This window comes from Gekko japonicus, unplaced genomic scaffold (assembly GCF_001447785.1).
Source record: "Gekko japonicus isolate JY-2015 unplaced genomic scaffold, Gekko_japonicus_V1.1 scaffold667, whole genome shotgun sequence".
NCBI classification, from domain to species: domain Eukaryota; kingdom Metazoa; phylum Chordata; class Lepidosauria; order Squamata; family Gekkonidae; genus Gekko; species Gekko japonicus.
In genome coordinates this window covers 301,351-321,937 of record NW_015163623.1, presented here as the reverse complement: position 1 = coordinate 321,937, position 20,587 = coordinate 301,351, and the positions used below count along the sequence as shown (strand labels likewise).

The following is a 20,587-nucleotide window of genomic DNA, read 5'->3' as shown; positions in this document are numbered from 1 at the left end:
CACTGGAGAGTTTGCTCTATTGTTGATCGGGTGCCTGGCTTTGAATGATTATAATAGGATTGGTGAGCATTATGACCCTTCAATAGTTTTTGTGTATTATAACTGTAAATAATAATATTATAAGAGTATTTTCCTATTCTTCCTTGTTTCAGTTTTTTCCCCCTGTAATACTGGTCTGAAGGCTTTTATACACCGTGAGTGCTGTGCTAAGGATTTTTCCTCCTACATACACCATTATAAAGTCTTCTGTACATTATGAGTACTTTATAAAGGTAATCTTTGCCTCTTAGTATTCAGGATATGGGTTTGATTGTAGTATATGATATTAATAGTTTGGTTTTACTTGTAATTGTAGTAGTGTGAACTTCTTGAAGAAGAGCTATCGAAACGAAGATCACAATCTGGAGTCGTCGTCCTTTTCTGTGTACCATTTATGGACTTGCACTATTCATGGACCTGTACATTATATGATGTAATTTGGTTTTACTGATACATGTGGTCCTCTGTTATTCTTGTCATATACATTTACTTTTTTGCATGACTTTTTGAGCACTTGTGGTCTGCGTTATTTGTACAGTGCTTGCTTGCTTTCTCTGCAGCAATTTCAACACTTAATAGGAACACCTATTATTTACCAAGCTATCTTGCAATCCAACCACTTGCCAGGCAGCTTGCCACTCCTACTCCCTTCATCCACCTAGAAACTTGTGTGTGTGTGTGGGATTTCATTTGAACATCTGCCTCCCTGCCAGCAGAAAGGGACAGTGGGGTGGGGGGGCTCATCTTCCTTGCCTGCCCACAAGGCTCCATTTTTGCTGCTGCAGCAGTGGTTTCAGCAGGGGTGGGGCTTGGGAGGCTGCCCCTCCTCCCCAACCAGCCACCTCTAGTGAAGCTGCCTTAGAAATTGAGTGGCAGAGGGAGGATGCTTCCAAGGACGGTTTCTAAGGGTTCAGATTTTTCTGCAAATCTGAGTGTTCCTCAACTCTGGAAGAATATCTGTCAAGGTGGTCCCAACCAAAGGATTTAAGTATCCACAAATGGGACCATGTTGACTATTACATATATTGATTTCAAACTTCAGTTAAATATAACAGGTTGGATCCAAAGGTTTATTCTGCTAATGATGGAACTGTCCTTCAACACCGGTACCTTCCTCCAGTGCAACTGATGTGTTGCACCAGTGGAAGGCTTCTTGCGCTGGAGGAAGGCTCCACTGTTAGACAAGGGAACCTTTAAGTCCAACCCATAAATATAGATTCTGTCATAGACATGGATTAATTTCAAATTCAAAGTCTTCTATAATTGCATATTATCTGACAGAGTTCTTACAGAGACAACTACAGCTTTTCTTCAAAGTTTCCAGCAGAAGATTCACAATGCTAGGGCTAAGCAGAGTTACACCTTTCTTCATCCACTGAAGTCAATGGATTAGACTGGTTCAGTTCTATTTAGGATTGCACATTTACCCAGCGAAAACTCCAGTGTTTATTTTCAGAACATTCAGACTCACACTCTACTTTCCCGGTACAGCAAATACAACTGGGAAATACAGCATTTGTTTTGCACATTAGACAGGACACAGGCATCAGCACCTTATAGAGCCCTTTCCCCAGGGATGGTAAAGTTCCCAGAATTCCACAGCATGTCCTCCTTGGCAAGTCAGAAAAAGAGGCCGCACATAACAATTGTTAAACTAGGTACTATCTACAAACTTGTTTTCTTCTCAGAAAGTGAGGGAAATGATATTATTTACAAGGAGGCAAAGGCTATCAAGTTGTTTATGCATTTATTTAATTCAAGCCACAATGTTAATCTTTAAAGGTAAAGGTTCCCTTGCTTGAAAGCCAGTCGAATCCGACTCTTGCGTTGCGGTGCTCATCTCCGTTTCAAAGCCGAAGAGCTAGCGCTGTCCGAAGACGTTTCCGTGGTCATGTGGCCGGCATGACTAAACACCAAGGTGCACGGAACGCTGTTACTTTCCCACCGAAGTGGTACCTATTTATCTACTTGCAATTTCTTGCTTTCGAACTGCTAGGTTGGCAGGAGCTGGAACCAGAGACGGGAGCTCACTCCGTCATGCGGCACACTCGGGTCTCGAATTGCTGAACTACCGACCTTCCACAGCCACAAAACACAGTTATTGTTTTTGCATAATAGATTAAATGCAGCTATGATTCCTTCGGAACTTATCTGCAAGAGCTCTAGAAACCCCACATATTTAGCAGGAAGGGACTATGGCTTAGTACAGCAATTACTTTGTAAGATGAAGGCCCCAAATTCAACCCCCTTGCATCTCCAGGTAACAGGATCAAATAATAAGTGATATGAAAGACCTCTGCTTGAGACTCTGGAGAATCTAGCTTTCACTTAAATAATACACTTAAAAAATCATTGATTAAATAAGAGGCCAGTAGCACTGTGACTCACAAAAGTTTATGCTGGAATAAGCTTTGCTAGCTTTTAAGGTGCTACCAGACTTATGCTTAATAGTGCTACAACAGATAACGAGATTATCCCTCTGAAATATTGACCTTGAGAGACTAATTATCTGATTCAGAAAAGGCAGCTTCACCTGATCACATTATCTTCCTTTCTGAATATGGAAGTTAGTCCACACCACCAGCAGATTAAAGAATTTTTAGATGATTATTCATTTTTAGATCACTTACTTTAAAAAAACAAGGATTAGAAATTGCCAGTAATTCCCCCACTTTGCCTATGCAAAAGAGCTCGACAATATTCAAATTATTTCCTACATCAACAGCTTAGTACACGAACGGCGGATGAGAATACAAGAAAAAGAACACGACAATGGAAAGACTGCATACCCGCTACCCACATTGGGGTCCTGTTCCCGCGCACGTTCGCCTCACCCCCCACAGCCCATGCATTCAGAACCCACCACGGCAACTTCTCCCGTTACGAGACCCCACCCCTCCAACCTCCCGCATGACAACCCTTTCCTGTTCTTGGCGGAGAAGGTAACTACCTAAGACGCAACTTCCGGCTTTCCCACAGGCGCTTGAGGCAATCGCTGGATCTTCCTCTTCTTTCCCTCTCTTCCCCCCCACTCTCGTCGTTCCTCCTCAGTCCGCACCAGAGTGCAGACAGGATGTGCCAAGGCGACCGTCTCTCCCTCGCGTCGCCTGTATGAGTGTGCGCATGCGCGGCCCCGTATGGCTCCTACGGCGTTCCGACCACTAGACGCCAACATAGCAGAGGAGGAGAGAAAGAAGAGATGGCGGCAGTAGTGAGCGGAGCGGCTGGGGGAAGAGCGCGAGGCGACTGGAAGGCTGCAGAGGCGCCGCGAGGGCGCCGTCTCGACTTATAACCGCCCTTTCGCATCCCCCCCCCACCGGAAAGGGAGCCCCTCTTCCTGCGCCCGAGCGGTCCCCGATCCAGCTCCGTTGGGGGGCCCGACCGGCCTCGCGGAAGGTCCCGGCGGTGAGAGTCGGTGTTATTATGCCTCGCTCCTTGTTGCGTCTCCAGAGCGCCGCCGCCCCCCGGGGCTGATGCTGAAACTCCTGCTGGCTCCGGCCGCCGCTTCTGCCGCCCCGTAGCCCGGCGGGAAAGGAGGGCTTCTCCAGCCATGTATTTCCTGAGTGGGTGGCCGAAGAGGCTGCTCTGCCCCTTGGAGGCTCACGAGCCCCCGCTCCGCATCCGGGCCGACCCGCAGAGGACTTTGTTCGCCGTGTTGTCCCCGTCTCAGCTGAGCATCTGGTACAGCCGGGTGAGTCTCTCCTCGGAGTCTTCCGCCGCTCCGCTGCGCTGCTTCTCCACACGCTCCTTCCAGTGAGGTCCGAGGGCCATTGCCAAGGGGGCTCGGCCCAGGTCTGGGTTCAGACCCCGGCTTGGTCACTCTCGGGCAGGTCTTTCTCTTCCAGCCTTTGGTGTCCGGTAGCAAATTTGGTAATGACTTGCCTGCAGCACAGGGGTGTTGTGCTGGACTACTGGAAGATGTATATTATAGAGTCATAGTTAAGTGTCATAGGAGGGGAAAAACTTAAAAGGCCTCTGGTGGTTACAGAGCCTCTTTGGAAAGGTCTGTACTGGATTTGAATCTGAATGATGGAGGTGCCCCTTTAAAATGAGGGATGCCTTTCAATGTTTCTTGTGGCCTTCTCACTAAATTCTTATAAATGGCTGGTTTGGGCTGTTTCTCAGTGACATAAATAACTGTATAACTCTAAGAAAGCTGGTGGAAAATGATGGTTATTTTAAAGGACATAAGAACATAAGAGAAGCCAATGTTGGATCAGGCCAGTGGCCCATCCAGTCCAACAGTCTGTCACACAGTGGCCAAAAATACCAGGTGCCATCAGGAGGTCCAGCAGTGGGTGCCACCTGCTTTGTTTTTGTCAGCACTCTTGTTGTTTAGACTATAGTTAAAGCTGAAATTTATTCTCCCCTTCTTTCCCCTTCTTTTTGATCTAAGGTACTAGCTTGTCTGATCAATGTCCCTGCATTGTTTTTCATTACCCTGCAGCACTGGTTTGGATATATACAAAATAAATCTTTCCAGTAGTATGTTCACTAAATTTTAAAAAAATGTTCTGGTGTTCTGTGGTTTCTCAAATGTTCACTAGTCCATGAATATCATAATTGTGGTTGGCAGCTACATTTTGTTCCCATGATGTTGTTCTCCTTGTCTGAGTATCTGAGTGTAACTTAGGCCATACACCTGAAGCATCCATGAAATTCTGTTTATAAATTCCTAATCCTGTAATCCAAATCCAGTGCAGGAGAGAATTACAAAAGATTATGTTCAGGAAGAGTCGGGTAGCATTCATTAAACATGGATGAAATTAATTTAATTATTTGAGTTTTATTCAAAGAGTCAGCCTTGGTCTTTGAATCAGGATTTGGCAGTGACAGCAGTGTTGTCAGTAGTTACCAATTTCACCATCTGGTGTGCATGCTTTAATAAAACACTGAAGTGTTGGGATTTGAGAGGGTGCAGTGGAATGTGCTTTATCTCCCTACCATACGATCAAAATACAATTCTACCAATTGTGTTTTACTTTTAGATTTAGATTTAAAAGCAATTTTTAAATAGAGTAATCCAGTTACTGTTGTTTAGCTATACCAGGTAAACCTTGATTTAAAAAGGTCATCAAAGGAAGCTGCAGTTCATAGGCAGTGGTTCCACATACCAATACTTTGCTTAGTTTCTGCTTCCACTGATGTCTATGATGCAATGTTATTTTATAGTGGCACTTTGTGACCAGTAGCACTACCTGATGGTTGGTTTCAAAATATTAAGCATCTCTATAATGCTACCACACTTCAGGATGCACCTTAAACATTTTTGAACACCCTCATGACAATAATTTGTAGTAGTGTTTCCTGCCTGTGACATAATTTTGGTATCCCTTTATGACTCTAGTTGCTCCTTCTCACAAAAAGAATTTTGAAGAACTGGAGAAGATTCCTGAATTCTTAGGAGGCTAACCACCTGCAATGTGAGGAAAAGTTAAAACATTTGAGGCATTTTAGTTTAGAAAAAGGACAGCTGAAAGGTGGGGAGATTAAAGACACCTTAAATTTTTTTCTCCTGATAGTAAAGCTAGAACTTGGAATCATTTAGTAAAATTAACAGTACATTCAGGACAGCGAAAGAAAATACAATTTCATGCAACCCATAATTAACTTATGGAATTCACTGCTATAAGATATGATTGGTAACAGCTTAACTGGCTTTAAAGAAATATATATGCCTTTGTAGAGGTTAGGTCAGCTGCCACCATTAGTCATATTAGGTAAAAGTAGCCTTTGTGTAAATGTACATCTGATACTGTGGATAAAAGTGTGTAGGCCTGTTTTGTATGTTTCCAAAGGCTGGATGCTGTTGGAATGCTTGTGTAAAGAGGCTCTTGGTCTGAGCAGGATAATGCCTACCACCTTATGCATCTGGGGTGTTTTTTGTCAGTGAGTTTGCACAATTAATTTTATTTATGTGCTAGTGCTTCTGATATTAGGGCTGGGTTGCTACAGCATGTAAATATTTAGGTGTAGCTTTTTAACTAGGAAGAAGGCATAATTTGATAAGGCAGAAAAGTACTGGAAGTCACGTCTTCCTTATCTTTGAAATATGCACAAATACACGAAAAGGAATTCTTGTTTGTGAAAAATCTGAAGGCCTTGTACTCTGTGAAACTTTGTGGGAAGTTGGTTGTCTACAAACATGAATTGCATTATATTAGAAGCAATAATGTTCAGTATAAAAACCTGCATGTTTTATTGGTCTGCAAATGGCCTAAATTTATCATGGGTACATTGCAACCCCATTGGGATTGTTGGAAGAAATTATGGGTTTATGAGCATGACTACTGAAGGCCAGGTTACCTGAGCAAGATGATACAGTGCTCTGAAGTGAAGAGGCTATTAAATGACTGTGATGAAGTGTAGGAGCTGAGCGAGTGGCTTCTGGACTGTGGAGACACAAAAGATTTAGTAGGTTTGAGATTGGTGCACAGTTTCATAAAGTTTGGTGTGAGCTTGAATTGTTTCCCCTGGCACACTAGAGAATGTGGATGGCTTAAGATTTTACATGATCTTATGGGCAGATGGCAATTGCTAATAGTTATTAACAGTGCTGCTGTTATCCTGTATTTAGTAGGTCAGAAACTTTCCAGACATTAATAATGTATATTTAACCTTGCTCTACAGTCCATGGAACAGAAAATTGAAAGTTAAAGCAAGTGAGTAGGGAAGCTTGCTTACTTTTCTCCAAAGCTTATTTGTTCCAAGCAGGTAGCTTATGATGTTGCAGGTAAATTAGCATCCTGTGTTTTTGCAAGTGGGACTAGGCCATGCAACTCTGACCTTGCTTTTAAAATCCTTGAAAAGCTCGACACACTGGGTTGAGCCAACATGTAAAGTCTGGGGCCAATTAGGCCAATAAGCTGATCTATTTATATGGTATCTCATATGATTGTGCTGTAAAGCAACTGAAACTTCACTTCATAGGGGTGTTATTTTTCTGCATAAGCATTTTCATGAAACATGTCAACTTCTGGCTTTTCAGTTAACTAATGTGCACTATACTTTGGAAGTACTTCTAAAAATATTTGAGCCAAGCCAGAAAACAAGACTCAGAAGCTGATTTTTAAAATGTCATCTTGTTATATATTAGCCTTGAAAGTGATACAATAAAATCATTGCATGGGGTTCAGTATTTGTGATTATTTACAATGATCCAACATTGGCTTCTCTTATGTTCTTATGTATGTTGGTTTATAAATGTAGTAAATATGCTATTCTAAGCACTTAATGTTGGGTTAAGCTAAATAGGCAAGAACGTGGGTAACGAGAAGAAGAGACAAAGTTCCTTGAAATTAATCTTGTGGAACTTTTAAAACCTCATTAGGCTGAAAATCAAGAAGAATGTGTTCTTTCTTACCTACCCACAGCACTGATGAAAAAGATGTAATGTTAACCTAAAAGGGGTTTAATATGGTTAGGTATACATATTGTGACCAATGCTCCCTCTAAGCTGCGGAGTCTTGTGAGCAAAAATTCTACTTTGTGAGCTACTGGCATTAAAGTTGTAAGCAAGCGATTTGGCTGCTTCATAAACTAGTTTGCTCTGGAGCTATCCTTCCTGAGCTAAGACAAAAATGTGTGAGCCGCAGACTAAAAAACTGTGAGCTAGCTCACACTAACTCAGCTTAGAGGGAACACTGATTGTGACATATATTTTTAGTAATTTTTGTATTTCTGTCAAGCACTACTAGCTTGATAGTGTGTACTCTTAAAAATATTCAGACAGCTGATGAGCACATCTATAGATTACTTCTGGGTTAAAAAGAATAGTTGTACTAAATACACCTATGCATGCTGTGCTATGTATACTGGTTGTGTGCATATAATACTTATAACATCTTGAATATTTCATCTGTGTTTTGATGACTTAAAAACTAAAGTAACTAATGCATGTGAAGAAGTGACACTTTCGTATATAATATTTAAGGCAAACACTGTGTGGCAGAATGAAATAAATGAAATATATACTTCAAGAGTGTCTGAGATAACCAGAGCCACCTCAGTATGACCAGAAAGCAAGTATGACAGCATAAAACAGATATTCATCTTGGCTATATTTGGAGTGCAGCCTTGATATATATATAGAGCAGGAGTCCCCAACATGGTGTCTGCTGACACCTTTCCTGGTGCCCACCAAGTGTTTGTAGAAAGTGGGCATGGCCAGGTGAGGCTTTTACCCAGCAAAGCTGCTGATTAGCCATTGGAGATTTGATTGGCTGTGCAGATCGTTAAAAACTCTGCTTTGGCAGCCACTGCCACCACACCACAAGGATCTTCACTGTGTCCCTGAAGATAAGCTATGGTAGCCATTTTGTGGCAGGTGCTGCCTTCTGCGGCAGCCATTTTGTAACAGCTGTTTTGTTGCTGAGCCCACTACACTGTGTCAGAATTCTGAAGGGCTCAAAAGTTGGGGATCCCTGGGACAGGAGCTTGATTTCAAAAAGAAATAGCAGTTGGGGCTGTGTGGAAAAGTAGTAGCAGAAGAGGGTTTTAGCCTTCTTTGTCGGGAGTCATAGAGAAGGAAACTTCTCTTCATTTGGAATATATCTGCCAGCCCTACTATTGATTGGGATTTTTGTTCCTGTATTCCCTTCTGCCACCCTTCTTTTACCTTGTAGCATTTTAGAAGTCTCAGCCTGCATAAATAGGATAAATTGGTGTGAATCAGTCTTCAGGTTTCCTGCAAAATTATCTCTGCTGATTGGGGGGGCACTTGGTACAAATATGAAGATACGAAGCAAGATCAGTTCCTTGAAAGCTAAAAATTCAGTCATGTATATGGAAGTAAGGATCACTGAATACATATCCCAAGTGTTCAGAGCTTTCTTGAAGGGAGTGATAGTTACTTCTGTTAAAATTGTGTTGCTCTTCAGGGTGGAAATAAGATATCTGTGCTGTTCGATTATCAAAAATATTCATTATTTCAGAAGTGGAGCATTTTGGTTGGAGGACATAAAATAGTCCAAGATGATCCCAATGGGGTCAATAGCTGATTCTAGTATATACTAGAAATAAGGCCCGTTGTGGAAATAAATACAACGGGATCTAGAAAGAGGCTCTGGGAGAGTGCTCTGGCTTTGGGCAAACAGTGTCAGTCTGCTTTTAAAACATGAATCTGGGACCTGCACACCACCAGAATACAGCAGATTCCATATGCAACTGACATTCCAACTGCCTTGCGGGGGGGGGAGTTTGAGGTGTGGAATGGAGTGAAGTCCAATCAGCTTCCATATGCAAAAGACCAGGTTGTCGCAGCAGTTGTGGTGTGGGCGGGACCCGGGCTTTGCCTTCTGATTGGTGGTGATATATGCTGAGGAGCAGTGCCATCAGCCATACACTAAGGGAGTGCATTTTAGAATTAGAACTTTGGCACCCACTATTCAATTATATATAAGGAGAGATAGGATAACGTCTAAATTTTAGCATCTGTGAGTCATGTGGTCAAATTTAAAGACTGCAGAAAGAAAGGTAATGTGATTCTCTGTCATTTATAATGTTTAACCATGAAAGTTAAATATTTTTGTCCATTATATCCAATATTAGGTTGTACCTTTTTAGTACTGTTGTGATACTTCTTGGTAGCTGCCTCAGTTAGAACAGGATAGTCAGTTACCCTGTTTCCCCCAAAATAAGACCTACCCCCAAAATAAGCCCTAGCAGGATTTCTATGCATTTTAGGTATAAGCCCTAGTGTGTCTTCTTGAGAAAAAATAAATATGACAGTGTCTTATTTTCGGGAAAACATGGTATGTTGATATTCAGTTCCTCAGTATATGCCGGCACCTGTGGCTTGCATGATGCATTCACTTTTGATCAGGGTGCATATGTATAATAAGCTTTTGCTTTGTGTAGCTTTTGACTTGCCTTGCAAGAGAAAGAGCAGCTGTTCATATACAAAATCTACATAAGTGTTTTAGTTTATATTAAACCCAGTCCTTATCACTAGCGTACACTGACTGTATTGGATAGCTTTGCTTCCAAATAGTAGTCCAGTGGTGAAAGAAATATCTTTGTAAATGTAAGTAAAATCTTAGAATTTAGGAGTGATGTAATTTAACATGTTTTCTGGATTATATATGTTAATTGTATGGGTCCTATGCTAGTATTATCAGTTCTGCAGATAGGTAGATTTCGCCTTCCCCTTTTCTTGTTTTTGGTTTGTTTATAAGACTTATATCCCATCCTACAAAACTTCTGAGTACAGTTTATGACAGAGATTAAACATTTAAAACAAGTACTAGAATTAGTATTTGTGATGTCTGAGCACATTTTCAGTTTGTTTGGTTGGTAGTGAATCGTATATGTAGTTTACAGTCCGTGCTGAAAGTACATTATATCTGCTACGTTTAGTTTGGAGGAATGGAATATGGAGGCAAGAATTGTGTCCTTTTATTTCTCAAAACAGTGTTATTCTCCTAAACTACTTGTGAAACTGAGGAGGGAGGCTAATCAGGGTATGTGTTGCAATGGTTCTTGTTATTACTGTTCTTCTTAGAAGGAAATTTATGGACAAGGAATATATGTTTGTTTTTTACAAGTTTATCTTTTAGGTTTCACTTGGTATATAATCTATATATCTTTTAATTGTTTTTGGATGAACGGTTTTAAGAATTAACATGTGAAACCATTGAAAGGACAGAAGGTTCACTTTTCAGTCCCTAATGTGATTACTATATTAAATGTTTATTACTATTTCTAGTAATTCTTAAAGGAAAACTACAAACATTGCATAAGTGTGTCTTTTTAGGAGCTAGCACCAGATAGGCTTAAATAGCAGGACAAATTGTTACTTGTGTTTGTTAACTGATTTTAGGCATTTGAGATTTTTCCGCAAAATAAGCTACTTATATACTTTCAAAAAATTGTACCATGTGCTGTTGATGTGCATGTTCTTTGCAATACTCCAAGTTGTGGAGCCTTGTGAGCAAAAATTCTACTTTGTGAGCTACTGGCAATAAGGTTGTGAGCAAGCACGTTGGCTACTGCTTAAATTAGTTTGCTCTGAAGCTGTCCTTCCTGAGCTAAGATGAAATGTGGGAGCCAAAGGCTAAAAAACTGTGCTAGCTCACACTAACTCAGCTTAGAGGGAACACTGGTTCTTTGTATAGTAGCCAGCAGCCTAAATATAGAAGTCTAGAACATAGAAGTGTCCAGAAATTAGAACTGAGCCAGTCATATATAGAAGCTTTTTGTCACACTGTTAAATCCGAAATTTGGTTTTTGTATCAGCCACATACTTTTTTCATGTAGCCATTTAAGCATGTTAAAGTTATTATAATTGAAATATAACATTTATAAATGTTGTACTCTTTCTTTCCAGCCCAGTGTGTTAATTGTAAGCTATAAAGAATTACCAAAAGCAGCATCGCAATTTGGACCTTATGACCAAGCTGAATGGAGACCTGACAGTACCATGCTAGCTATTTCGGTGAGTAAAGATGTTCCTTGTGTTTGGGTGGGGATGGAACTATGGTACTAAATTGATACGTTGGTAGGGAATTTAGTCTGAGTAATTCTTTGTTCTATGACAAGGGAAAGCTAATTGTGATCTTTATTCTGAGAAACTTTTAGGCATTTGTATCCTACCTTTCTTTCATCACAGAACTCAAGAATTTATATGGTTCCTAGGTAATCTCTTACCCAGGGACTGGCCACATCCAAACCTGCTTTACTTCAGCAAATTTTCTATATCATGTACTCTGTGTCTTGTATCCTGGGACCTTTATATCACAGCATTGTACATTGTGACTGTGTGGGCTTAATACTGCTGGGAGGAGTGCCATCTAAGGTGGTGTTACCCACATCGATTTTCCTGAATCGCATATTAGAAAGAATGCATGTAGGAAAGTGAACAGAGAATGGGTGAAGGCCTGTAATTAATGTGGTTGCCTTTGGCCATGAATTCAAGGGCCTTATGTATGTGTGCTCAATAAATATAGCATGTGAATTTGTTCACTAACTGGTAGGTGAGGAGCACTTGTGGAATTGAGACGGGGGTGATGGAAATGTGCTCTTTAGGAAACTAAATGGGAGGGAACCTTCTAATTCGTGAAAGCAGGTTTTCATTTGTGCTATTGAAAGTTAAGTGCATGGTTCCTTGTGTGTGTGTGTGTTTTAAAGTTCTGGAGTATAGCATGGTGTAGTGGTTAAAGTGTCAGATTAGGACCTGGTAAACTCAGGTTTGAATCCCCACTTGGCCATGGAAGCTTGTTGGGTGTCCTTGGGCCAGTTACGCACTCTCAGCCTAACTTACCTGATAGGGTTCTTGTGAGGATGAAACAGAGGAGCGGAGAACACTTTGGGTTCCCATTGGAGACAATGGCAGGATATAAATAAATATAACCAATTCTGAACATGGCCCCAAATGCAGATTTAAAAATTCTCATAATTGGGTCATGTACAGGTAGAAAAATTTTCTTCAGATTGGGGGAAATTCAAAAGTTTGCAGAAAAGTCCAAAAAGTTAAATGTTCACGTGTAAAGATCACAGTCAGCACTATAGGGTTGCTTAGCAAACAAGGTGCTGGAGCCTGGTCCTAGGCAACCATGGCAGGGCAGAAGGCTGTGGGAAAGCTGTGGTGGTGGAGGGGACAAAGTGGCAGGGAATGCAAGAGAGTCTAGAAGCTGGAGTGGGGGGAAGTGGAGAGAAGACTGAGAAGAGAAAAGGTGGGGGCAAGTGGGGAAAGGGATAGTATTTCCCTCTCCCATGGGTCTCATGGATCCTCAGTTTGTGTAATATATTTCTGATATTAATGTCAATGTGAGGCAATAATATGAGCCTAAATGGGAACAAGGTGGGAGGATAATTTTCTATTAAAGGAAGAGACTATCTGTTCTTGCAGAAAAATAGTGTGTGGGGATTTGAATGACCATGCTATTCCTCCTCACCCCTCAAAAATTCTAAAACTACCCTGGATGTGAGCTTGGCCTGTGGCCTCTCCTGATGCTGCTGGGGAATATTACACTAAATCAGCACACATGACTTCAAGGTGGGTGAACTTATCAAGCTGCCTTATTCCAATGATCAGGTTTAATGGCTGTTCTTCAGCAGCCACTCTCTGAGGTCCAGTGTACTGAAAAAATCTTCCAAGCACCTACTACCTGAGATTCTTTCAACTGGAGATTGAATCTGGAATTTTGTGTATCCAGAGGTCATGTACTTTCACTAAGCTGAAGACTCCCCATTTGACTATGGTGACATTGTCACTGCATTATACTGGCCTTCTTATGATCTTCTTGACTGCCAAATTTTACTCCTCTGCTATGTGGTCATACTGGAAGGCTAAGCTACTGTGGGGTGAGAAGCGGAAACAGTTGTGCGCAGGCACTGCGTTACTTTAGTGTGATGCATTTAAGCTCAATTCCTGTCCTACATGGTCATTCTGAGAATGAAGGGCAGGCTCTCTTTGATTCTGAAGCAACCACAAGGAAGTGGCTTGGCTCAAAGGAAGCTTTCTGTGAGCCTAATCCTTTTATTGATGATTGATTCTTGTTCTAGTGAAGAGAGAGCAAAGAAACAGAATCCTTTATTCCCTTTTCTCCTTCTTTCCTCCCCCCCTCTAAACTCCTTATTGATTTGTACATTGTAAAGAATGAAAAAAGGAAATATCAATCAACGGACAGCTCTGACCTGCATCCAGGTATCAGAAACAAGACAGATTTTCAGGTGGGTAGTCGTGTTGATCTGAAGCAATAGAACAAAGTTCAGTGGCATCTTTAAGACCAACAAAATTTAATTTCGGGTATAAGCTTGAAGGTGCCACTGGACTCAAACTTTGTTCTAACACAGATTTTGTTTGTGACTGCATAAGCCTGCTTAATTGTTGGGCTCACATCTTCTCTCCCTTGATTGAAGGCACTATGTCTTCTATCTCTATGTACTGTGCAAGAGAAGAGAAGGGTGTGAGGCGATGAACCTGGAAATTAGCCTGATTTGTGTCTTTCATGAAACATCCCAGTTTGTAATGTCTAAAATGAACCCTGTTTAGGCAGCATGTTAGATAGAATTGCCTAACTGCAGAGGTCATTTCGGGGGGAATCGCGGGGGATCGCAGTTCCCCCGGGTGAGGTACGGGGGGCGGGGCACATGACGAAGCCCCGTCCCCTGCTTCCGGCCGCCCCGCTTCCGGCCCTCATTCAGCCAGGAGGAGGCAGGAGAAGAGGGAGGGTAAATTGCTTCCTCCCCACCTCTCCCCACCCCTGCCTGCCTTGGGCCAGGGAGGGCCTTCGCGGGGCTTCCTTGCACTCCCGCCGGCCTTGCAGGTCCACCGCCGGTCCCCTCATGGGGCTCAGCAGTGGAGCTGCAAGGCCGGCGGCGGCGGCCGGGACCGTTGGGGGCGGGGTGTGTGACCTTATGACACACTTCCGGTGATGTCAGGGGGTGTGGCCTTATGACACACTTCCGGTTATGTCAGGGGGTGTGGCATATGCTAATGAGTTATGCTAATGAGTTCCCCTAGCTCTTTTTCTACGAAACGACCCCTGCCTAACTGTAGTGAGTTTACATTGCAGTTCTGGAGACGAAGGAACCGCTCGGCTACCTTGCCTCAGGTTGAGTTTTGAGAAGACCAGCTGAATGATAGGTTGTTTACATGGAGAGGTTGGATAAAAAAAGAGGGTTGGTATTGAACAGGAGACTTGTTTGTTCAATTTAAAGATGGCTACATCAAAGCAGATAAAATTTCATCCATGTCTAGTGACTGACTGGTTCGAAGCAAAATGTGGGAGATGAAATTCAAATAGCTAAAATGGAGTTCTAAAATGGCTAGCTTCTGAACAGGCACCAGAATGTTTTAAAGGATGGCTTTGTATACATAAATACAAACCAGCTGTCATTTTAATGCATGTTGCTGTAAAGCTAACATCTCCAGCCACAACTTTTGTCTGAATGTACTATATATAGAAATAACACTGTTCTGTGTATAGAATTTTGTTTTCAGTAAACAGTACTTGTAATAAACCTTATCAGTACAAGCTTCCTCTGGTTTTCAGTTCATCTGGAGTAAACAAGAGCCTGCCTGAAAATGGTCTAAGGGTTTTAAGGTTGAAAACATTCATAGTATAGAGTTTCTTTTTAAGTTCTTTTGTTAGTTTGGTAATATTATTAGGCTTAAAAATATTGCAGATATTTTTAAGATTTCCAGAATTTTTGTCATACATGAAGGCTGTACCAAAATGTTTGAGAAATTCATGTTTGCCTAGTTGCAGTGTAATGTACTCCAAACTGTTAGATAAACACAAGTTTATACATTTTGATTTTTCTCTCTAATATCTCTTCTACTACTGCTAATATACTGCATAAAGATTTGGTTTTGTGGTTTCTGCTGCCACAGTAGCTGTTCAGTTCTTGCACTTATTTCAGTTCAGAAGCACAGTGAAACACATAGTCCCTGGTGCTTCAGAACTCAGCTCAGGAGTTGAGCAATTTCTGCGGGAATGGTAACCACAAATTCAGATGCAGTGCATTAGCAAACACAAAGTTAGCCTTGTGAGAGACCTCAACCAGACAGCTTGTGCACATATTTGAAGACTTGACTAATGAGCATGGATGGTTAAATGTGCACAGTTGTCACACGTGCCACTGATGGTTTTGATAAGCCCACGTGCGTATGATCTAAATGAGAAACTCAATAATTGGAAAGTCTGCTAACTGTATTACCAGATCACAAATAGCTAATTTTATACAACCCTATATTTTGTAAATTGCTTCAAGTGGTAGGATTCTTAATTTTGGATATTTTTTTAAATTGAGCACTTCAGTTGGCACACTTTGTATAATTGTATCTTATATTAAGACAAGTAGGCACCTACAAGGACTTGAGGAAGGCATATCATTTCCCCTTCCTCTACTGTTTCCTCTTTCCTTTTTTTCCCTTTTCCTGAAAGCCCCCATAGCCTCTCCCCTTTTCCTGCTTCCTTCTGTTTTAGGGTTGCCATCCTGCAGGTAGGGCATGGAGATCTCTTGGAATCACGATTGATCTCCCAGCTACAGAGATCAGTTCCCCTTATGGTTGCCAGCTCCAGGTTGGGAATTTCTGTAGATTTAAGTGGCAAAGCCTGGGGGGGGGGGCAAGGCTTGGGGAGATAAGCAACCTCAGCAGGGTGTAATGCCATAGATTCTACCCTCCAGAGCAGCCATCTTGTTCAGGGGAACTGATCTCTGTCATTTGTAGATCACTTGTAATTCCAGTTGATCTCCAGCCCCCACCTGAAGGTTGGCAACCCTAGTTCCACTGAACAAAATGACTGCTTTGGCAGGTACAAGGCATGGCATTATACTCCGCTGAGCTCCCTCCCCTCCTGAATACCCACTTTCCCTGGCCTTTGCCACCCAAATCTCCGAGAATTTCCTAACCTGGAGTTGGCCACTCTATCTCCTTTCCACCAAAAACCTGACCTACCGTTATCTGCCAAAAGCTTTCCTTCTCATCCTGCCCCAAGCAGCCTCTTCCTTGGAAAGCTATGGCCCAATTGTGTGGTTTTGGTCACTGGGCCAAGTCCACTTGCATGGTAGGGAACCCTTTTATCTGCTTATCATTTTCAGCTACATTTATTATTTGTTTATACCACACTTTTCTCCACAGTGGGGACGAAAGCAGCCTAAATTATTCTCCTATTTTCCTTTTTATCTACACAACCACCTTGTGAGTAGGTTAGGCTGAAAGTATGCAGCCACTCCAAAATCACTTAGTGAGTTTCCCCAGCAAGGCAGGGACTCGAACCTGGGTATCCCAGTCCCTGCTCTGAAGCTAACTGCTACACCACACTGGCTTTCATATGGTGACTGCTGTAGAACAGTAGTAAGCAGCTAGACCTCGTTGAGTCATGCAAATCAGGTAGTATCAAGACACCCAGTAGAGTTGCTGCCAGGCCTAGGGTACCAATCTCCAGGTGGAGCCTGGATATCTTCTGGAATTACAGTTGATCTCCAGATTATTGAGAGCTGTCCTCCTGGAAAAAATGACTGCATTGGGGATTGGACTGTATGCGATTATATCTGGCTGAGCCCCTCCTCTCCCCAGACTCCACCCCAGAATCTCCAGGAATTTCCCAACCTGAAGCTGGTAACCAAGTCAGGCCTGGCCCTAACAAGTCCTCCCTCAAAGGCCAAAATAGGCCTGGAAAGGACCTTGTCCCTCTTCTCCTGCCTTTTTACGCACAGAAACCCAGCCTGGAAAGCTGTGGTTGCCTAGCAATGGCCACTGAGGGAATTTGTTTCTTAAAGCTACAGGTGGTCCTTTTATTATTCTGAGGGTTTTTTAAACTCCCCAATGTTGTTTTTTTTTAAGGATTCATATTTTTCTGCGAACCTGGCGCTCTTTTTAGGTTTACAGAAAGATCTGTCTTGCTTGTTCATAGTTAGGTATGGACACGAAACAAACCAGGAGGTTCGTTCCTGAACCAAATTGATTCATGGTTTGTGGCCCTGCAAACCCCATTAAAAGGGACTGCAGTTTCTTTATAGGGTTTACAGAGAGTCTGAAAACAGTTGAGTAGTGGGGAGCAGGCTGCTCAGAGTCCCTTTAAACCCCTGCTTTCTGCTCTATCCATGAACTGCTTTGGAAGTGCATGGAAGTTCGTGATGGTAAACCCATCATGAACTTTGGTTTGTGAACCACGAACAGGGCAAAATTTCTCATGAATTTTGCTTCACGGTTCGCTTCACGGTGTTTTAGTTTTGTAAAAATGAATGTATTTACTGTGCAATTCTAAGCAGAGTTACACCCTTCTAAGCTTACTGACTTCAATGGCCTGAGAAAGGCTGTAACTCTGGTTAAGATGACACTGTGTGGTAACAATTAACCACAAGAATATGGCTTGTTTTGTGTTTTCATTTAATAGTTTATACTAGATACTTTGAAGAATCAAGGAAATAAACAGTCTGGCTGCAACATTTGGATGCTTTTTTATAGATCAGTACACTTTTGATGCCTTTTGGATATCTTTTAAAATGTGGGTTTTTAAACTGAAATGTGCATTCTTCTAATAAGTGCTTGATTATGCAGAGATTCTGGTCCATGCTGGCAGTAATGAGTATCTCCTGTGAATGGTGGAGTGGAGACTTCAGGTTTATGTTCTTAAATAAGAAGTGTGAGAGATTACAGTGGGGTTTTTGAAGATGGTCTTTACGCTAAGTAGAATTAAAGCTTCTTTATGTCTTCTGGAGGTGAAAACTTATTCATTGCATTGTGCTTGGAAGACAATGAAGAACTGCCAGGTGCTCTAACAATGGTATAATTGTTATGTGTTCTCCATGAACCACCTTTTCCAGAAGTTGGCTTTTGGATGGGCTAGGCCACAAGCCTGACAAAAGTGGTTACAGCCTTCTCATCATGATAAAACAGGAGTTCTGTGGCATCTTAAAGACTTGGTTTGTGTTTTGTTGTTCTGCTACAGACTAACATGGTTACCCATCTAGAATGATCATTGTGATAGCCTTCTCACCAGTTGCATTTGATGAATAGCACACCACTACTGAAGCCTGGAGATCATTTTGGAAACAGGAGCTAGATATTTTCTGGGAATTTCTTTTTTAAATTATTTCAATGTATGACACAAAAATGAAACATAAACTAGAAACTCCTTATGTAGCCCATTCCACAGGGTGGGAGCTGTAACAGCAAAAACCACAGGCTCTGGTCAATGACCGATGGGCTACTTTAAGCAGAAGAACAGCCCCAGTAGGTGGCAACTGGAGGACTATAGTTGAGTAAGAGACATTGGGTAAGAGCCCTCTAGGTATGTGGGTGCTAGACTGTGAGGAGAATTAAAAGTCATGACCAGTACCTTTAATTGAACTCAGAAACAAATTGGCAGCAAATATATGTTTTTAAAATAGGCATGGCGTGGTCCCATCCATTAGCCCCTGACAATAATTAGGCTGCTGTATTCTGAATTAGCTGCAGTTTCTGGGTTGTCTTCAAGGGCTGCCAAACACAGAGTGCCTTACAGTATTCCAACTGTGATGTTAACAAAAGCTGGATTAGTTTGGCCTAGTTAACTGAGCCTCAGACAGAAGAGATGGTAAACCAGATGCAGCCAATAAACAGTAAATCAAATGCAGCCACTGCTACAGCCTCTTTTTCCAAGTGCAAGCCTGGGTCCATGATCACTCCAAACTCTTAACCTGCTCTGCAAATGCCAACTCCACTCCATCCATCACAAATTGATCTAGACTCCCACCCCAGCGTTATTCCATATAAGTGGCTCTTTTCACTGGCATAGAGATGAAAATTGGATGGAATTTATAAACAGAATTGCATGGTTTCGCTTGGCTTTTTGCAGGTTGAAGTCCATAGTTAGGGAATTGGGGTGGCAACTCTAATGAAAAGTATCCAAACTGATATAAAACAAGACCACAGTTGAACTAAGATTGTCTTGGGCCAAAGTTGAGCTCAACTATGGCTAGTGCAGGCTATTTTGATAGCATCATGAGAGTCTTGGTAGACAGTATCAGTTTGCTTTCAGGGTGAAATTCAAGGAGATCTTTTGTGTGTTAGTCAAAATGATGGTACTTCAGTCAAAATGATGGTACTTCACAGTATTGTTTTCTGCTGACATAAGGTAGCTAGCAAGTATAAATATTTAAAGATTGCTAAATAATAAAGAAAACATGTTAGGATTTAACAGTGCTGACTTTCCTTTGATACTTTGTGTTCCATATGCACTAAAATTAAATGCATTGCCTTAAATAGAGAATGGGTTTGTAGTAATTGTTTTGCAACTGAAGAGAAAAATATTAGTGGAACAGCTAGTGAAATAGGCAGGCAAGTGCATGCTTTCCTTGTACTTCTGTATGCTTAACTGAAAAACAGGAAACCATGCCTGGAAAGAAATCTGAAACCTTTCAATCAGTATTAAATTATTGAAATGGAACTGAAGGCTGACTGCCTAACTTGCTGCTTTCTAATTTGTGGTCAGCTTGTTTGTGTACTCTATTTTTGTAGAGCCTAAATGTATGCATTTAAATCGTGAACTTATATTCAGGTCACAGTACATTCACAGTCATAGAAAAAACAAGTTTTGTGAGAGGAGAGGGAATTTTGGGGGGGCGAAATTGAAACATACACGTCATTTTATCAGACCTAAACTCTTCCACTGTAAGCACATAACATATTGTAACATATAGCAGATTAACTTGTATTGTGTTGGTACACTTATTAAATTTAACAGTACAGATGTTTTTTATTTAGTCTTTAATTCTAAATATTCCCATTCCTGGAGATGGAGCTGCAAACACTTGTACCACTTAAGTACATGTTCTCCAGTTTTTCCCAGATGAAAGTAGGGATAGTCCTATGCACAAAGACCTAGGAAGGGCTGGAACTCATTTGTTACAAGGGCTGGATCTGACATAAGTGGGAATTTGTGGGGGCAGGTCATACTTGTCATAAAATGTAAGGCCAGGTAGTAGAGATATAAACTTTATAACAGATACAAACCCAATTAAAGATATTAATTTTTTACTTAAAATACAAATATGCTTAAAACTCTTGCAATATTTTGTTTATTTAACAGTCTTTGATAACTGACACCTCCCACCC

At 41.5% G+C, this 20,587-nt stretch overlaps 1 protein-coding gene across 1 annotated transcript in view; it reads left to right on the top strand.

The window, feature by feature from the left end:
* Positions 1-3,163: 3,163 nt before the first annotated feature.
* RIC1 (RIC1 homolog, RAB6A GEF complex partner 1) overlaps positions 3,164-20,587 on the top strand; it is a 75,489-nt gene continuing 58,065 nt past the window's right edge. The window contains exons 1-2 of the mRNA XM_015407473.1: positions 3,164-3,730; positions 11,366-11,473. Of these exons, the coding sequence (XP_015262959.1) occupies positions 3,590-3,730; positions 11,366-11,473 (249 nt within the window). The 5' untranslated portion in view covers positions 3,164-3,589. The remainder of the gene's footprint in view (positions 3,731-11,365; positions 11,474-20,587) is intronic.